Raw genomic sequence first — 19,222 nt, 5'->3', positions numbered from 1 at the left:
TATGGTGTGATGAAACAAAACATGTCTTCCCTGATGCCACCGCGGCGGTACAGGAATGAATGTCTGGTATTCCTCCATTGACAAACGGCGTGAATGAGGTCCATAAACGCAGCACACGGCCTAACAAAGGAAGCCAGGCCCGGTGCGGCCCTCCCCTCCCCGGTTGGCGCAATGAACCGCACGCTCTCTCGCGGCCCTCCCGTCCCTTCCCATCATGCAGCGCTCGCGCCTACTCCTCCGCCGAGCCGCCATGTTGTCGGAGTGAAATCCTGGGGCGTCAGAGAGAAGCTGGGGCCCAAATCCGTCACCATCCACCCTCTCCGCCGGTGAGTACCGCCCGTTGACCCGGCGCGATACTTGGGCACGCCGTTTTGCCACGCACCGGTGCGGATATTGTCACCACGACGGGGCTAAGGAGCGTCTTTTGTGAGACGGAGCCGAGCCGACCGCCTCCCCCCCTTTCCTCCCGTTGTGTCGGTCTTCCGCTCCAGACAGCTCGCGGGCCTTTGTTAGCACCCCGCGTCACGGGTGTCTCTCCGGTCAGGGGGCGCGGGGGGTCCTCGGCACACCGGCGAGAAAACCTGCCCGTCCGACCGTTTGTCCCAACACCCCCTGTTAAGAAGAAGAAAAAAAAAAACAGACTTAGGCGCCCAGGTTTGGTCACCGGTTCACCCGGGGCTGAAAGCGGTGTGGACTCATTTGTGGGGGGCAGGCCGTGTTATTGTTGCCAGACACCGACACACCGAGCGAACGGCCGAGACGTTCTCTTGCCGATCCCGGTTCTGGCGTGAGTGAACACGGATACGTGCGAATGAAAGCCGCGGTTGTTGTTTTTGTCGGTGCCGGTGCGCATTGTGCCTGCTTTTGTTGTGTCATGTCCGCCGTGGAAGGGGGAAGACAAACGTGAGTGGCCGGGGAAGCTAACCTGTATTGTCACACCCCGTCTACGAAACCGGCGGTGGAGACGTGATACGAACAAATGGTCCGGTGGACAGCCACCAAACCACTCGGTTCCCGTTGGACTTCTACCCGGGAATCGCCGATCGTTTCCGGGTGCTGAAAGCATGACATGTCGGTGAATGACCCGAGTGTTGTGGATTTCCGGGTGTTTTATCTACCTGTCGCTTCGTCGTCGAAACCGTCAAAAATACCTTCCACTTGTATCAAAGCGTCTTCTGGATGGCGATTATTAAGATTTTTAAAACATTTCAACCATGATTTTGAGTGTCTTTTCTGAAAAGGGGGTGTGTATTTGTGAAGGTAGCTAACATGCTAATGAACCTGAACAATATTATTCTTTGCCCACAAGGCCCTAATTGAACCCGGTGCTTTTTTTTTTAAAGAGATTAAATAGGATAAGATAAGGAGGGGGTTGTAAAAGACAGCTTGGCCCGTGCGTGATGCATTATTTTGGGGGCTTTTAACCTGCTCAGCATTCATCTGTCAGGCTGCATGAATCACAGCAGAAAATGAGCATTGTTGTCATTGTCAAGGCAGACATTTTGTTTTTTAGATCTAATCTCATTTTGCAGGCGAGTGCCCGTAAAACACTTTGAATACTTTCACAATGATCACTAGTGCAGTTTGAAGACGGCTGCAAAATATGTTACCTCAGCACATTTTATTACCTGGTAATGACCGAGTGGATTATTGACTAAGCGTGAGACGGTTGTCCACAATTATTTTTGCTTGCCTTTCAAATCAGGACGAATACAAACACTGATTTTAAAATGATTCTGCTAGCAAACCTCAGATGAAGACCCAGTCTTATTTATTTGCCTCCACTTTTGTGTCCATTTTGTTTTGTCAAAACTGCAAAGTGAACTACATCCTACCGAAACACACAACACCAGGATGTCCTCTTCTTAAGACACTTGGACTAAGTCGGGTGGCTCAAATGTGTCAAAATATACAGACCAAAAATAAATTGTCCACTACATTGGACACAAATGAATAAGCTGGACCTGTGGTGGATATCGTCATGCCCCCATCTCCAAAACTTCAAATAAGACCAATTATTTGCTTCCCCTGTTGTGTCCATTTTGTCTCATTGAGCCCGCAAAGTGAATCGCGTCCTACCCAAACACAGAAGACCTAAATCGAAAGGCCTGGATGTTCTCTTATGAGGACACTAGGACTTATTTGAGTCGCTGGAATGATTCAAAAATATATAGACCATAAACAAATGTCCCCTACAATGGACACAAGGATATTTTTATGCCTATGATACGGGAAAAATCCCGAGTTCTACCTGGCAACAAGCGAGAATCCAATTGAATTGGCTTGTCCCATGGCGATGTCGCGGCGTAACACTTGTTTTTGTTGCTCGGGTGGTCAGGCTGTGGTGGAATGAGCAGTGTGTGCTGAAGAGGAAAGCGGTACTCTGGCAGGATTCCTTCGGCCCCCACCACACGACGACGTCAGCCAGCAGCATGCCCGTGGTGCTGAGCAGCGGAGGACACGCCCCTCCCGCCGGGCAGAGCCCGCAGGCCGCGCAGCCCAGCCAGCAGGTAACAAAAACTTGGGACTTTTTATCGTAAAACCCGTTCGTCGCTGAAAATTCACCTTCGTTTTTTTAATGGCTGCATGAGAAAAAGTGATCTGGGCGTTGAATGTAGCGATACCAATATTATTGCGATATTGAACACTCATGTAAAGAAACATACGTTGGCACTCATTTTCAGATCGATATCAGCACGAGTACTCAACACTTGAGGAGTAACTGATACCAATACCAAGTCCTGATACCACGAATGCTATTGATACACAAAATATCACCTCCAAATACCATAGATCTATATATATTCCACTATAGCATTTTCCCATAAAAAGGCTTACTCTCTTTGCATGTATATATGTATACATGTATTATTATTATATTGTTGTTATTATTTTTTTTATTATTAGGGATGTTCCATTTCACTTATTTACAGAGCAATGCGGGCACTCAACTCTTAAGTAGTCACTGATACTGATACCAAGTGTTGATATCACAAATTCTTTTGATACAAAATATTTCCCCCGAAAAGCTACATTTCTCTACTCTTCTAATTCCTCATTTTTTTTCGTCATCGATACCAGTATCGGGTGACATCGCGAGTACCGACCCGTACATTGAAATTAAGGCCGGGTATCGCACCGATACCGTACTCGCCCATCCTTATGAGCAATGAACGATAAAAGTTTGGTTCGGTAATGCGTCTCTTCTATTGGACGATGAGGCATATTTGCGGTTGACTCCGATTGGTCGGCCATTTTGTGGGCTCAGGGTGCGGCAGGTGCCGGACGTTCCCAGGATGACGCCATGGTGGACTACTTCTTCCAGCGGCAGCACGGCGAGCAGCCGGGAAAACACCGCTGGCCCACCGGAGACAACATCCATGACAGTCAGGTAACCCTACCTTCACACTGAACACAATTTAACATAAACGCCTCCCTCAAATATACTGGGTAGCAACTTAATGCCCTCCGTCTATGGATGTGCATGTGAGACGCGAGCTTCAACGACCAATCGCATTGCAGTAAACCCTGAAGTGTCCTCAGTGCAGAAAAATGATGTTTAAAAAACGCCTCCCTCCAATAGACTGGTTAGGAACTGTAATGACCTCAATTTATTGGCTGGACTTAAAAAAAAGATGCAATCTTGAACAACAGTTGGCGTTCCGTTAGACTCTAATATGCACTTGCTCTGTTCTGTTGTCTATGTCCACGTTTGTTTAATGAACGCCTCCCTCAAATAGGCCTGCTAGTCACCGTGATGACAAAAGCAAGTATTTTTCCCCTTGTGGTCGCTCTCAAATGTTCTCTTTCTGTATCTAAACGGAGGCCTCCTTCAAATAACTCGGGAATAAAACAAATTGTTCCCGCGTCAATATTATTCTTGGAAATTAGCGTTCCATTTGTCTGTGGGCATCACAAAAGTAAACACTTCCTTCTCAGACATAATACAGGTAGTTATTGTAATGACCCCACTTCGTGTACGTCCATTAAAACAATTTCATCTCCGAAAGCAATTATTTTTCCACTCAGCCTTGTGGTCTCGCTGTAATGTTCTCTCTCTGCATTGCAAAAATAAGACGCCTTCGTCAAATAACTTGTGACGGGATGCGATACCTTTTTGTGTCTAGTATTCGTTTTTACGTGGAAATTAGCGATCCGCGTGATAGATGTTTGGATCGTTGGCATAACAAAATAAATGCCTCCTCCTAGGAAATAATACGAGTAGTAATCGGAATGACCTCAGTTGATGGACGGACATTAAAGAGATGACGTCTTACAAAAGCAATTTATTTTTTTTCCACTCCGGTCGCGCTGTCATATATTTTCGTGTTATAAAAATAGACGGTTGATATTTTTGTTGTTGTTGAATTTTGTCCTTTGCCTTCAGGTGCGCTCCATGGACGAGTTGAACCACGACTTCCAGGCTCTGGCGTTGGAGGGGCGCGCGATGGGAGAGGTGAGACGGCGGCCTCGGTCCTAAACTCGTACTCTGAGTGGCATTGTCTGTTTCTTGTTTTTTTCCTTTTCTTTAACGGCACCTTGGCCAAACCGCGGCCAACCACCGACTTGCCGAACAGGAAATCCCGGCTTAATTAAAGCGGGCGAAAAGTTGAAAAGGGCTGCGCGGCCCTGACCTTTGTTTTTCCAGAAGAACGATTGCAGGAAAAATAAGAATTTGCCCGGCGCTTGTAGCTTTCTTTGATTGAACCCTCAACCGCTTGTAGGAACTTCCTAATATTGTCGTTGAATATTCAAACATGCTTCATTTTCTTCTTCATTTCGTTTTGAATTTTGCCGCAATTATTTTTCCCCGCATCGTTGGATGTTTCTGTGGTTTCACAGGTCGAAGTGAACCGCTTTGTTTTTGGCTCTGTCTATCTGCAGCAGCTGCTCACAGGCAAGAAGTTCTGGGAGACGGACGACTCCGGGAAAGACGGGCCAAAGGGGATCTTTCTGGACCAGTGGAGAGACAGCGCATGGGGTGCCTCGGGTAGGCCAAAGTTTGGATTTTTTATTTTTTTTTGCTTTTGATTTTCGGAGAAACCGCTCGGGAGTCTGTTTTACGTCTGCCAATAGGATACGTAATAAGTCGTGGATGCGGAAAGTAAGATGGCATACGAGTTGTGTCACTTTTTCTTGCGGCCATTTGACTGACTGGCTTGATTGTCATCGTTCTCATTTTCCAAGACTAAAATAAAGCTAATGGAGCATAAGCGGGCAAATTAAAACGTAGAGTCAAACGGCGTAATGAGCCAAATTGACTGTTGCGATTCAATCGTCATGTTTTTGTATAATCGTCGCATTTATATGGCAATAAAAACGGTTTCGCAGCAACGCATTTCATAAAAATGCACACTTAAGACAGCACCGCAATTAGGGATTTTTTTTTTTTTTTATCGGTGTAAATTGCGCAAGTATTTAATCTTTTATGCTTGGTTCAGTAAAACAAAATGACAAAGCTTTTTGTTTCCGTACTTAGTAAATTTTCTAACGCAAAATGAATTAGGGCTGCAGGTTTTGAAAATTTGGACATTAGGATATCTTAAAATTCTATAGAAGAATCTGGTATTTAAATGAACAAAAGTTTGGTTGGTTAACTCATTCAGCGACGTTGACGACTTTAGGCGTCAAAGATCCATTTTTACCGGGCTCTACTGACAGCGATTAGAAGCCAGAGATTAGTTTTAACTGGCCCGCCACAATAATGAATACAGGAAACGATAACACTCTCCCAGTTAATAAAAAAAGTATTTTTTTTTTTTTTTTTAAAACTCGCTTACTCTAGTGAGATTTTAGACTAATATCAGCCTGTTTGATTTCGGGAACAAAGTCAACACCATCGTAGCTATTTTTGCAAGCTTAGCTAGCGCATTTGTCAGCCTGCTTTGTCAAAAGTGAACAGTAGGAACGGCAACTGTGGCAGTTTAGATGGATTAAACCGCCTTTGAAAAGTTGTCTGATGGCCTATGTCGATGGGCCAGTTGAGTGCCGCTAGCCGTTAACGCTGCTAGCATCTAACGCTGCCCGCTTCTGCTGCTAGCCGCTTACATCGGATCAGCCGCTAATTGCTGGCAACAGGCACAGTATAATAGCATAATTCAGTCTTCTTTAAGCATCCTTAATGAGCATAATTAGCAACTGAACTTGATTTCACAACAATGTAGGATTGTTGACGTCAGTGATGAGTCAAGTCAACCATTACGCCACGACATGCTGACTGACTGGTTATCTACTTCAAAATAAAAGTGTAGGCATTAATAGCTATATACCATTTGGGAAGGGCTGGGTTATTTTGAAATGTATCTTGCTGCGGTTATTTCAGACTTTTGTTATTTTGCCCTTGATTCATTCAAATAAAGTGATGATATTTCGCAACCATCCCTCCCGTTTGCCGCAGACCACTCGGTATCTCAGCCAATCATGGTGTCCCGCCGACCCGGCCAGGGGTTCCACGGCGGCGGCGAGGTGGGCGTGGGCTCCGTCATGTCGCCGCGATCCGAGAGCGGCGGGCTGGGCGTCAGCATGGTGGAGTACGTGTTGTCCTCCTCGCCCGCCGACAAGCTGGACTCCTGCCTGCGGAAAGGACCTTACGTGAGTCTTGTTTTGTTTTTTTGCTTCCTGTAAGTCCAAAAATGGACTTAAATAAAAGTCTTATTGTTGGTTCACTGCATCATGCTCAGGGAGTACAATGAATGAATGTTTGTTTGACCACGAGAGGAGGAAAAGTACAATTAAAATCAAAATAAATATAATAATATGTATTATAATATATATAAATATAATACAATAAAAGAACTTGAATAAAAGAAGGTAAGCAAATATTTCCAGGCAATTGGTTTTCATGCTCAGAAGTGACAGAAAATTAGTATTTATATGATTGTCCGGTATCAGCTCCTGTAGTGCGGTATCGGAGCATTTTTATAATTACAGGCTAAAGAGTGCGTTTAGTATATATTCAAGGAGCTGGTGTAAATAAAAAAATAAGTAAAATAAAAATGAATTAATACATTTTAATTGTTGACATTTTTTAAGTGTATATTTTTATCGGAGAAATTTTCAGATTTGCAAAATGTTTATATTATTGAACATTGGACCATTTTTTTATTTATTTCATTTTAGTCCAAAAAAAATGTTCTGAGCATTTGATCCATTTAAAATGAAAAAAAAAAAAAAATGATCCAAAGCGCGTCATTGGTCACCAAAAATAATGATCGATTAATCGTTGCAAAAAAGTAACAATTTTAAATTGATTTATTATAGGGCATCTGATTTTAAAATGTATGAATTTGTCAACATGCCAAATATTGGCGCAGATAAATTGGCCGTTCAATTTAGTAATCTTAGTTGATAGCTTACTTGGGCGTATTTTTCAATTCTTAGTCATATGTCGCGACACAGGGCCAGCGGGACGGCGAGGCGGTGGAGGACAAGCGCGAGAAGCCAAAGGTGCCGTTTGAAGCGGAAAAATTGAAAGAGCTGGCGGAGGCGGAGGCCGACGTCATCAACGACGTCATCAACCCCAACGGTCTGCCCGTGCAGAACGGCCTGGACGTCGACGTCAAAGACTTCGGGTACGTTCGGCGGCTTCTCGCACAAGTCCGTCCGTCCCCCCGCCTGACTTTGCGTTTTTTTGGGCAGCCGCCCGCCAGGCAACATGCAGCCCCCGGGACAAGAGGGGGACCTGCTGGGCGGTCCGGGGGGCGTCGGCGTTGACGGGCTGACGCCCCTGGGTGGCGGCGGGGGTCCCAAACCGCCCGAGGACTTCCCCGGCGTGGACCAGGGCGGCGTGGCCATGGACCCCATGGAGTCGGTCATGGAGCCGCTGCAGTTCGACTACAACTCGCAGATGCCCATGGACTCGGCGCCCACCGTGGGACTCTTTGATTACACCAACCAGCAGCAGGTATCGAGCAGTTTATGGAGCAACAGTTTATTAGAATTTGTCGGAAAGACACTTTTGATACCAGTTTCTTACAGATACCGCTAGTGTTTCTGATACATAAGATATCCTGGAACACAAAACAATGATATGTCATTTTAAAAACAAGCCTACATATCTAAAAATTTGTACCTAAATTTTTAAATGACTGAGGGTTTCGGTAGACCTGTAAAAATTAATCGAGCAGACAATTAGCAAGTCAAACTTCAACTATTTTAATAATCAAGTCATCTTTTGGAGTTATTGTTTGTACCCCATCTTAAAGTTGTCAAAATCTTCTGATTTCCGCCTCTGAGAATTTATTTTTGTATTTCTGTCATCTTTCAAGAAACGGACCGATGACCTCGTTTAATCCAAGTAAGCGTTTACAAACATCACATTTGTAAAACGATGACAGAGCCGGTTGCTAAGTTTGAAAAAGTAGGTGACTTCATCAATCCCCCTCATGACATTGCTTAAATGTTAAAATGGTTTTGCAATACACTAAAGCTTTATCGGGTTAATTGTACATAATCACTCCAAAAAAAAATGTTAATCGATTCTAAAAATGGCTGATAATGACATTCCTGGTTGTCATTTTTTCCCCCCTAACAAGTAAATAAAGAAAAATCTATCCAAAAAATCTATCTATCTGGCTTTCGTTTGAAGGCCATAATTGTCCCAACAGTCGTACCGAAACCTTTTCCTTTTGCGCGTCAGCTCTTCCAGAGAAACAACGCTCTGGCCGTGCAGCAGCTGACGGCGGCCCAGCAGCAGCAGTACGCCTTGGCGGCGGCCCAGCAGCCGCACATTGGTAGGAAAATGACACCTTCTCCCCATATTAGGAAAGAAATGGAGGAAAATAGGATTTCCTCCCGGTTTCCTGATGTTTACCGACTGCCTCCAGGTCTGGCCCCCGCCTTTGTGCCCAATCCTTACATCATCAGCGCCGGACCTCCGGGTACGGACCCCTACGCGGCGGGATTAGCGGCGGCGGCAACCCTGGGTACAATTTTACGGCTCCGTACGCGCTTTGCAAAGTTCTTCAACAAATTTTGCGTCTGCAGGTCCTGCGGTGATGCCCCCTCAGTATTACGGCGTCACGCCGTGGGGCGTGTACCCCGCCAATTTGTTCCAGCAACAGGCGGCCGCCGCCAACAACTCGGCCAATCAGCAGGCGGCGGGCCAGAGCCAGCAGAACCAACAGCAGGTCGGTCATGCAAATGTTTGCACGGCTCAAGTCGTTTGGAGCGATCAAAATTCACGCGAAACCTTTTTTGATCATTGAATTTAGAGCATAAAAATGTCAAGCTTGTGATTTCAGCCTTTTACGGAAGCCGATTGATTATTTTTTTTAATCCAAATATGACATTTCTTAACATCTACTTTTTTAGGACAGTAACTTTTTTCTATTGCTGCTTATATTCCCTTTGCGTCAGACCAGTCAGAGAAAATAATCATTTGATGTGTTTATTTTTAAACGAAAGAAACAAACTAAAACGGAACTACGGCAAAATAAAAAATTTAAAAAAAGGATTTGGGAAAATGGGAAAATTTGGGGGAAAATGGTTTTGCAATACACTTTAATGCAAAGTGAGCTTTTATCAGGTTATCTGGTTGATCAATAAAACGATAGTAAAAGCTCTAAAATCACTTCTTTTTTTTGTAACCCATCAAGGTGATGCGTGCGGGAGGCAACCAGCGTCCGCTGACGCCCAGCCAGGGGCAGCAAGGGCAGCAGAACGAGCAGCTGGTTGCCACGGCAGCCGTCAACTCCGCCCTGGCCTTCGGGCAGGGGCTGGCGGCAGGAGTGCCCGGTGAGGCGCCGCTAACCCATGCTCGCCGCCGTCGCCGGCGTTTCCTTTTCTCACCCGGCTCCCGTTTTCCCAGGTTACCCGGTCCTGGCCCCGGCCGCTTACTACGACCAGACCGGCGCACTGGTGGTCAACACTGGAGCCCGTAGCGGGCCCGTTCGCCTCATGGCGCCCGCGTCCGTCATCATATCGCCTTCTGCCGCGCAAGCAGGTGAGACACATCTGAAGCATCTTCTTCAAGCCTTTTCATTCATTAACTGCCACCACACTTAGAATGGTTCTTCGATATCTAAGTTAGCTGCTGAGGAGACCGCTGGCGTTGGGGCTAAAACCTCACATTTTGGTCACATTTTGCCGAATAATTGCGTCATAATTTGTCTGGAAAGTTTTCTATTGATCAGTTCTCACGTGTGGATGTTGTTTTCGATTTTCAGCAGTTGTCATCCAAAAGTAAACCATTATTGCTCCTTTTTAGGAAAGGCGTATATTGACGTTCTCTTTGTGGTCAGTTGCTGCAGCGGCGGCCTCGGCGGGCGGCGCAAACGGCGGCCTGGGCGGCGGCGCCAACGGGCCCTTTCGCGCCATGACGTCCCAGCAGCCCCAGCAGCAGGGCGGCCCCGGCGGCGGCCCCCTGGGCGGCAGCTCCTTTTACGGCTCGTCCTCGCTCAGCTCGTCTTCGCAGAGCTCCTCGCTCTTCTCGCAGGGCTCAGGCCAGCCCGGCCCGGGTTCCGCTTCCCTGGGCTTCAGCCAGCAGGCCTCCTCCTCGCTCGGCGCCACCCTGGGGGCCACGTTGGGAGGATTTGGTACCGCAGGTGGGAGCGTTGGGACTGCATTTTTACATACATACAATAATGTACCATAAAACAGACATAACAATTATTTCATCCCCCAAATTTTTAACATCAATGTTATGTTTTTCTTTTTAGTCATCTTCAGGGTTAGTAATAGGCAGAGCAGTTCAATATTCTTCCGCTAGATGGCAGAAGGAACCAAGTTAACTTTTTATCACTTTTTGGTGGCTGCCGAATGTTTTTTTTTGTCTTTTGGTAAATGTTTGATCTGGCTCTATTTACCCTTGTGAATATTTGAGTTATAAAGAATTGTTTAGAATAAAATCTTACAGTAGGCTAATATATGCCAGGCACCATCATTCATTAAATATTATTTTTACAGATACATGTTAAAAATCTCCAGAATTTTTAAAACTATACATTATATTTTTTGTTTATAAGTTAAGCACATTTAAACTCAACCCGCAGTCTGTGATTAAGAGGGCCGTCGCTGTGTTCTTTGCTTCCCCCTAGTGGCCAACTCGAGCGGCGGCAGCGGTTCCCGGCGCGACTCTCTGACGGGCAACAACGAGCTGTACAAGCGCACGCCCTCCAGCCTGACGCCCATCGGCCACGGCGGCTTCTATAACGGCACGCTGGGCTTCAGCCCCTCGCCCGGCCCGGTGGGCATGCCGCTGCCCAACCAGGGCCCGTCCCACTCGCTCACCCCGCCGCCCTCGCTCTCCAACCACAGCTCCTCGTCCAACCTCAATTTGGGTAGGCGGACGATCCCGGAGGTTCTCGATCCTTTTGGCGCCGCTTCTTTTCACGGCCGCGTCCCACGCATCCGACAGGGGGCCTGACCAACGGGAGCGGGCGCTTCATCTCGGCCGCCCCGGGCGCCGAGGCGAAGTACCGCAGCGCCGCCAGCTCGGGCTCGTCGCTCTTCTCTCCCAGCAGCCAGCTGTTCCCGTCGTCGCGGCTGCGCTACGGCATGTCGGACGTGATGCCGTCGGGACGCAGCCGCCTGCTGGAGGACTTCCGCAACAACCGCTACCCCAACTTGCAGCTGCGCGACATCGCCGGGCACATCATGGAGTTCAGCCAGGACCAGCACGGCAGCAGGTTAGCCCTTAGCGACATTAGCGTTCGGCTTCATTGACAAACCAGGCTCCGGTATTTTTGTACAAATTGATTTTGGGGAGGTTAAAATGACTAAGTAGGCATGCAGCTTGTTAGTATTTTGGTTTTAGCGATATGTACATTGAAAGCAGGGAAGATGAGCCTCCTCATTTTTTGATGGACTCAACTCACAATATCGCCAACAACATATAAAGAGGGTCCCGATCCAATACTGATATTGGGTATTTGCCTGATATTAGCTCCCCAAAAATCAGTATCAAATGATGTTGTTCTGCATCCAAAATCTCAGATCCTAGCTCTCAAAGCAGTCCGTTCCACAATCCACTCCTACTCTTCTATCCTGCAGTGTCGGAATCTAGCAAATGCAGATTTCAATGAGTATTGCATTTTGCCTCTTGAAATGGAATACTTGATATAGTGGTTCTCTCGAAATCGACTGTGTTTTTATCTTATATTTCAATCCAGATTTTCAATAAATAAGAAAACAAAAATGTTTTGGCAAAAATCAACCGGGTGATGCATTCTACTTAGCGTATAGTTTTCCCCAGGGCCTGCCATGTGTTTTAATGTTGTGTTTTTCCAGCCTGACATGCCGTCTGCCGGTTCCAGACATTTTTCTGGTTGCCTGTCATTATCGTTGGCTTTCTTATCTGTAATTTGGCCTGGCATCCGTCACCGGCCGCGTTCCTCCTCCCGCTGTATTGTTTTCGGCCATTAGCGGCACGCTAAGCCGGGCGCTCCTCATCTTGCCGCAGGTTCATCCAGTTAAAGTTGGAACGAGCCAGTCCGGCCGAGCGCCAGCTGGTCTTCAGCGAAATCCTGCAGGCCGCCTACCAGCTCATGGTGGACGTCTTTGGCAACTACGTCATCCAGAAGTTCTTTGAGGTGGGCCCCCGTCCGCTTCTGGACGTCGCAGTTTTATGGCGGCGTGGGATAACCACCGGATTTTGTGCGCAGTTCGGCAGCCTGGACCAGAAGCTGGCGCTGGCCGAGCGCATCCGCGGCCACGTCCTGTCGCTGGCCCTGCAGATGTACGGCTGCAGAGTCATCCAAAAAGCGCTGGAGTTCATCCCGTCCGACCAGCAGGTCATTGTGAGTACCGCGCTTCACAACGCGCAACAAGTTAGGAAGAATGCAAACCTTTTCTCAGTGGTGCCCCATGTGATCCCCGCCCCACGTCGGACATTTGTTTTCTTTTTGTCAGTTGCACATCTGTATACAACTTTACAAAATAAAGGCATATATAATAGCTTAAGTGATTCATTAGAACTCAGTTTAGCAATAAATAGCTTCATTTGATAGTTCGAGTTTATTTGCTCTTAATTTGAAAAGAATAATATACTGTGCGTGTATCAATATCCACAGGGAGCCTATTGAAATCTTACATGCCAACTTCATATACCTCCTTTTTGAAAATCATCACCATGTAATGAAAGTTTTATTGTGGAGTGTTCAAGGAATGTTAAATAACAGACAAGAAGTAACAGTAGTGATATGATGCCAAGATAGTGAGTATTTAAACTTTACGGTTTCCTCCCATCATATATGCAATGAAAATGTAATCTCTAATGACAATACATACAATGTATGTATGTTTTCCCAATGTATGTACTATTACCCAATTAAGCAATAACTTAATTGATGCCCAATTTATTTACTCTCGATTTGAAAAGAGAGATGTACTGCATCAAATTGGATTTGTTGAGGACCTTGTTCATCTTAGAACCACTGCTATATGTCATAAGAAGTTATATATGTATATATTTTTTTCTTGTGGCATTTTAAAGCATTTGGCTGGCCACAAAACAGGAATGTTAAATAACAGACAAGGAGTAGCAGTAGTGACTCACGATTGTAATCCGTAACTGCCAAGATAGTGAGTGAGTGAGTGAGTGAGTGTTTAAACTTCACAGGCTCTCTTTTTTTTTTTTTTTTTGGGTGACTCATTACATTTTAGGGCCAATACCCGCTTGGGCGTTTTTGTGATGCATCCATCTCTTCCTTAATGGAGCTTTCGAGTTGTTTTCTCCAAGGCAACTGTTCAAAGCGCACCGCTATTTGTTGGCCACACTTAAGCCGCTGTTAAAAGGGGGGGAAAAAAAGTGCTTGGAGGCAGTATCTGATTTCTCGCAGTGGATAACTTGTCTTTTTTTTTTTTTTTTTTTTTTTCCGGGCGGGCAGAGCGAGATGGTGCGCGAGCTGGACGGCCACGTGCTCAAGTGCGTGAAGGACCAGAACGGCAACCACGTGGTGCAGAAGTGCATCGAGTGCGTGCAGCCGCACGCGCTGCACTTCATCATCGACGCCTTCAAGGGACAGGTAGGAACCGCGCACGTGCGCCGTGTTGCCGCGGCAACGCAAACCACCGCAGCCCGCTAGCCATCTTCTATTCATTTGCTAAATGTGGCATTAGCATAGCGCGCTAACGAGCAGCGCCTTATGCGTCGGAGGAACGTCTGCCCTTCGGCTCGTCTGCGTGCGGTCGCGCGTGCGTGTGTTTGCTTTGTGTGTGCGGTGTCGGGAATTTGGTTTTCACCTTCCCCGTGGCGTTGTACAGGGTGGGGCGGTGGTTTTTCCAAAGGCTTCCCGCAATGAATCAACAACACGAAATCCTGTCTTTGAAACTGGGAGGTCGAAAAAGTAGACAAGCGCATTTGCTCACACGCCAAGGATACACTGAAAAAATAAACACAAACAATGTCCCACTCACGAGATCGGCGCCTCTCAACCGATTTTTTTCAATGATATGAAATATTTAGGCACAAAGAACTTTTGCATATGCCGTATGTGTCTGATTTATAAACTTTGGAGCTTTATTTCTAGTGGTAGCGTTCCAAGCAATAATAGTAATTTTAAACATGATTAAATTAGACCCTTTTGATTCACTTAATATGAGTTATCTTTGAATTGAAAACAAAAATAGTGTGGAAAAAAATATGAACATTCTAAATGCATAAGTAGTTCTAAATTCACATTGAAACATTAATTAAAAGTTAATTAATTCCCTTTTGTTTCTATTCAAAGTCACGCTAATTAACGGTTCACTATTAAGGGTTTCATATTTACTCAGTACTTAGTAAATGTACAGTAATTAATAATACTGCTTGTAATCTGTTACCTCATTTTTACCTCTTAATTTTTTTTGCGTATTTTACTTAAACTTTAAAAGATGTTTTATTTCCATTTTGTCTGCCATATTACTATAACACTATTTTGCAATAGGTGTCGTAAGTGCTCCAATTCGTTTGCTCTTAATTTGAAAGGGAAAATGCACTGTTGTCATAGCTTTAAAACATATTGTAGATTATTATATAGTTACCTGGAAGATCCTTTTTAAAACCTCCTTAAAATATCACGTACCCCTGCTGTGCTAGATCATCATCAGAATAGTGATGTGCTAATCCATTTTATAAAAAGACAAACGCCATTTCGCTTTGACACGATAAATCCCAGCGTAACCGTGCGCGTTTTTGCGCTAGGTGTTCGCCTTGTCCACTCACCCGTACGGCTGCCGAGTCATCCAACGCATCCTGGAGCACTGCTTGCCCGAGCAGACGCTGCCCATCTTGGAGGAGCTCCACCAGCACACCGAGCAGCTCGTGCAGGTTGGACACCGCGTTCAACGAAGACCGCCCCGATCCGAGATCTGATCTTTTAAAACAAATGGGAGCGCCTCTTTTATACTTCCTTCCTTCGTCCAGGACCAGTACGGCAACTACGTGATCCAGCACGTGCTGGAGCACGGCCGAGCCGAAGATAAGAGCAAGATCGTGGCCGAGATCAGAGGGAACGTGTTGGGACTCAGCCAGCACAAATTTGCCAGGTAAACGAGGCAAACAAATGCACGGTGCCCGGGGAACGGCGGCAAAGTGAACGGCCCTTTTTCAGCAACGTGGTGGAGAAGTGCGTGACGCACGCGTCGCGGGCCGAGCGAGCCGTGCTGATCGACGAGGTGTGCAGCCTGACGGAGGGCCCCCACAGTGCCTTATACACCATGATGAAGGACCAGTACGCCAACTACGTGGTGCAGAAGATGATCGACGTGGCCGAGCCCACCCAGCGCAAGATCGTCATGCACAAGGTGCGCCCCCCGCAAAAAACTTGTCAAGCCAAGCCTTAATTTCAGAACTTTAAACATTTATCTCAAATACAAACCCCCCCAAACTAGGTTTATAGGGGTAGGAAATCACATTTCAATATGGTTTACATGTTGAAGTATAAAATATTAGCTAAAAACTACATTTGTTGTGCTATCTCTATCTGTACTTTATTTGAACATGAGTGTTTTGTCTCCAAATGACTTACATGATTTCCAGATCCGGCCACACATCTCCACCCTGCGCAAGTACACGTACGGCAAACACATCCTGGCCAAGCTGGAGAAGTACTACATGAAGAACGGCGTGGATCTGGGGCCCCTGTGCGGGCCCCCCAACGGCATCATGTAACTCCTCCCCCGCACCCCAAAAAAAAGAAAAACCCAGGCCAATATGACCGCGACCCTTAACGAAGGAATCCCTCAGCCCTTTCCCGCAATCCTTCAGTTTCCACGGCAACCCCCCCCCCCCCCCCCCCGCCCCCCACCTTAGCTCGGGCCTGCTGAACTTGGGAGTGTTGTTCCACCTCTCCCGTTAATTATTATTCTTATGATTGTTTTTGTTTGTTTCATATTTAAATTTTGGCTCCCTGCCACAATTCCCAATGACTGTTTAATTTGTCAGCCAGTCGTAGACAAGTGCACTCTCACACACACACACACACACACACACACACACGCGCGCCAGCTAACCAGCCTACACGTCATTTAGCATGGGAGTTTTCTGGTCTTGCTTCTATAAATATAACAATGTATACTTGGTGTAGAATCTTTGCATATACAGTACATATAAATATATATATATATAAATATATATAAAAACTTTGTAGGTTTTTTCTGGTTTTTTGATGTCGGCTCTGTATCTATAATGTATCCTAGTAGTGATCACGCATACTTCTGACTGTATACTTGTACATTTGTAAACCCTTGTAATGTAAAAGTGCTTTACCGCCCTTTTTTGGTATGATGACGAAAAAAAAATAGGGGGAAAAAACATTACCTGTGCATTTCAGTGTATATTCTCACTTTTCTGGTTTGTGACTTGAGTTGTTGTATATTGTAAATTGTAATATCAAGTTTTGCTTTTTTTTTTTTTTCCTCCTGAAAGCCCTCCCTATATCTATACAGTGTAGTACTTGTACAAAAAAATTTGCATCACGCTTGGTTTTAAAAGATTAACTTAAAAAAAATCTCCCACTGCTTTCATTGGTCTTTTTCCCCACGTTTTTTTTTTTAAAACCTTTTTATAGAAAAGCTTCACTTTTGATGGGAGTGAACACAGCTTGTACAGAGGAGTTTTTTTTTTTTTTCATTTCCCCCCATTTCTCTAGTGCTATAAGTGCTGTATCATACTTGTTCATGGTTTTTTGAGGGGTTCTTTTTGGGGTGAGAAGAGAGGTAGACATTTTTTGAGGTGAAGAAAAAGGAAAAAAAAAAAGCCGCCTTGTGTATATTTACTACTTACGAGCACACCTTGTAACCATATGTGTATAGTTAACAGAAACCTGTGTATGCTTACTTGCCTGGGCAACTATTTTTTGTAACTCCTGTTGTAGATTGTCTCTAAACAATTGTGTGATCTTTATTTTGGAACCAAACGGAAGAAAAACAAAAAGAAAAACCAAAAAAAAAAAAGTTGAAAATTCAAACTGCCTTCCTGTTTGTGTGTTCTTACTTCAACGCCTCCCTTTGATTTAATTAGCCTCGTTTTTTTTTTTTTACCTCTATAGAGGAGTTCAGGCATAAGTAATCGATCACAGATGCTTGAGAGACTCGGTGGGTTTCTTCGAATTAAAGCATAATTGCGGTAAAATAGGGCAAAACAAAAGCAGCGTCTGTTGAGCATCACAATGCCATATGTTCAAGTTACGTCTTGTTTTGCTTATTTACAAGGAAAAAGACATCACAACTGGGGCATGTGCATCTATTGCAGGGTGAAGTCAAAGTTAGTAATGAAGTTTTTATTAGCGCGTATCAATTTTAAGCGTTTTTTTAAAGGATAGAATTGGATAGCACAAACATCCGGTTTTGTTTCTTGTTCAATCCAATTTCTACAAAGCGTTGTTGACAGTTATTTGTTGACAATGTTATTTCGTCTTCCGTTGCGTTTTTATTAAACATCTGTATTTTTCTTAGGTGGCATAACGGTGGCATACGACCCCCCCCCACCCCCCCAAAAAAAAACAAGGTGAGTGCCGTAAAAAGCCACGAGGTCATCGAAGCACGATAGAAAAATAAGAATAACCCCAGTGTCGTGAAAATGATGAAATAAATAATGGACAGGGGCGAGTTAAGTGCGATATCCATTGGATTAAAATTCAATGTGAGGGGCTATTTTTAAAACCCATCTTTTGACTGGGTCTGTATGGCTTCGGAGCACCTGCTCGGTTGCTAAGCGACCATGAAAATGAACTGTGACGTAATGGGTGGTGCGTTTGATGCACCTGACCGGACAGTTTGCCGAAAACCTTTCTTTTTTGAATACAGTAAATAAATAACCTAAAAAAAATCTATTAGTAATATAAATCGAGACGGACTTCACTTCCGCTTTGCGTTCGTCACGTGTGACCAGGCAAGTTATTGAAGGCGATTCTCTAAAAAGAAGGTGTGTCCCGTCCATCTCTTTCGTAAAACAATACAACAACCATCCTGTTGCTAGGCAACCGAGATGTGAGCATAGTGCAGATGCGATGGAAACATCTTTTTTGTGTTTGTATATATTTTTGTTTTATATTGACAAATACATAGTTAATTATGGATTGTAAAGAGGATATATGTCAATCGATAAAACAAATAAACAAAACGCCAAAGAAACATTTTGGGGCTGTTCGCTGAGCCGAATGTTTGTCTACTCGCCCCTCTGAAGTAAACACCTCAAACGCACCTGCGAAAAAAAAACCGGAAGTGGAACACTTTTGTTTTTCTTGTGACGTAAATACTGCGTTTGGCACACCTGAACGGATAACTGTGCTCTTACCGTTATATTGACAAAGAAATTGTTAATTGTGAAACGTGTAAAAAAATTAATAAATCAGTAGAACATTGTGGGGATGTTCGCTGAGCTGTAGGTGTAGCTCCCCGTCGTTCTTTAATAAACGCCGCAAACGCACCTGGGAAAACAAACAAAGTGCTACACTTCCGCTTTTCTTGTGACGTAATGGTGCGTTTGGCACACCTGACCAGACAACTCGTTTTCACTCAGGTGTGTAACCGCCTCTTAAAAAAAAAGCTGAAACCAAGCGAACCCAGGAAGAAAATTAAAAGAAGCGGGAAAGGCTCCACTTCCGCTGCGGGTACCTGCTCGAGCTGCAGGGGGCAATCCTCTTCCGCGGAACACCCACTCCCCCCCCTTCAGCCAACCCCTCCTCCCGCCAGACTCGCGCTTCCAAGCGGCGTCTCCATACGGAACATCCTGCCTTCTTAGCGACGGGGGGAGGAGAGAGAGAGAGAGAGAGAGAGAGAGAGAGAGAGAGAGAGAGAG

The 19,222-nt window shown here is 45.3% G+C and overlaps 1 protein-coding gene across 2 annotated transcripts; it reads left to right on the top strand.

Moving 5' to 3' along the window:
* The first annotated feature begins 156 nt into the window (after nt 1-156).
* pum1 (pumilio RNA-binding family member 1) lies at nt 157-17,390 on the top strand. Of its 2 annotated transcripts, none has more exons than XM_088405222.1 (23): nt 157-326; nt 2,339-2,510; nt 3,269-3,391; nt 4,388-4,456; nt 4,888-4,990; nt 6,398-6,591; nt 7,399-7,571; nt 7,639-7,903; nt 8,639-8,732; nt 8,826-8,924; nt 8,986-9,128; nt 9,597-9,735; nt 9,809-9,943; nt 10,242-10,544; nt 11,037-11,279; nt 11,357-11,627; nt 12,401-12,530; nt 12,603-12,737; nt 13,827-13,964; nt 15,125-15,250; nt 15,347-15,468; nt 15,534-15,726; nt 15,962-17,390. In XM_088405222.1, exons 1-23 carry the CDS (start codon nt 172-174, stop codon nt 16,091-16,093), a joined length of 3,657 nt encoding a protein of 1,218 aa, XP_088261348.1. In that variant the 5' UTR covers nt 157-171; the 3' UTR covers nt 16,094-17,390. The 2 variants fall into 2 exon arrangements, with proteins under 2 accessions (XP_088261348.1, XP_088261347.1); XM_088405221.1 differs by having other exon boundaries at nt 4,885-4,990.
* Nucleotides 17,391-19,222: the final 1,832 nt, after the last annotated feature.

Source organism: Hippichthys cyanospilos, chromosome 21 (assembly GCF_059441005.1).
Source record: "Hippichthys cyanospilos isolate Australia breed blue-spotted pipefish chromosome 21, RoL_Hcya_1.0, whole genome shotgun sequence".
NCBI classification, from domain to species: Eukaryota; Metazoa; Chordata; class Actinopteri; order Syngnathiformes; family Syngnathidae; genus Hippichthys; species Hippichthys cyanospilos.
Note: the sequence above shows the minus strand (reverse complement) of the source record. Positions and strands in the feature narration are given on the sequence as shown.

Excerpts from the sequence above, each read along its gene's own strand:
- pum1 (XM_088405221.1), top strand. The coding sequence starts at position 172 with ATGAACCGCACGCTCTCTCGCGGCCCTCCCGTCCCTTCCCATCATGCA. Across the intron at positions 4,991-6,397 it reads CAGCGCATGGGGTGCCTCGG|ACCACTCGGTATCTCAGCCA; the intron begins GTAGGCCAAAGT and ends CGTTTGCCGCAG. Across the intron at positions 9,944-10,241 it reads GCCTTCTGCCGCGCAAGCAG|TTGCTGCAGCGGCGGCCTCG; the intron begins GTGAGACACATC and ends CTTTGTGGTCAG.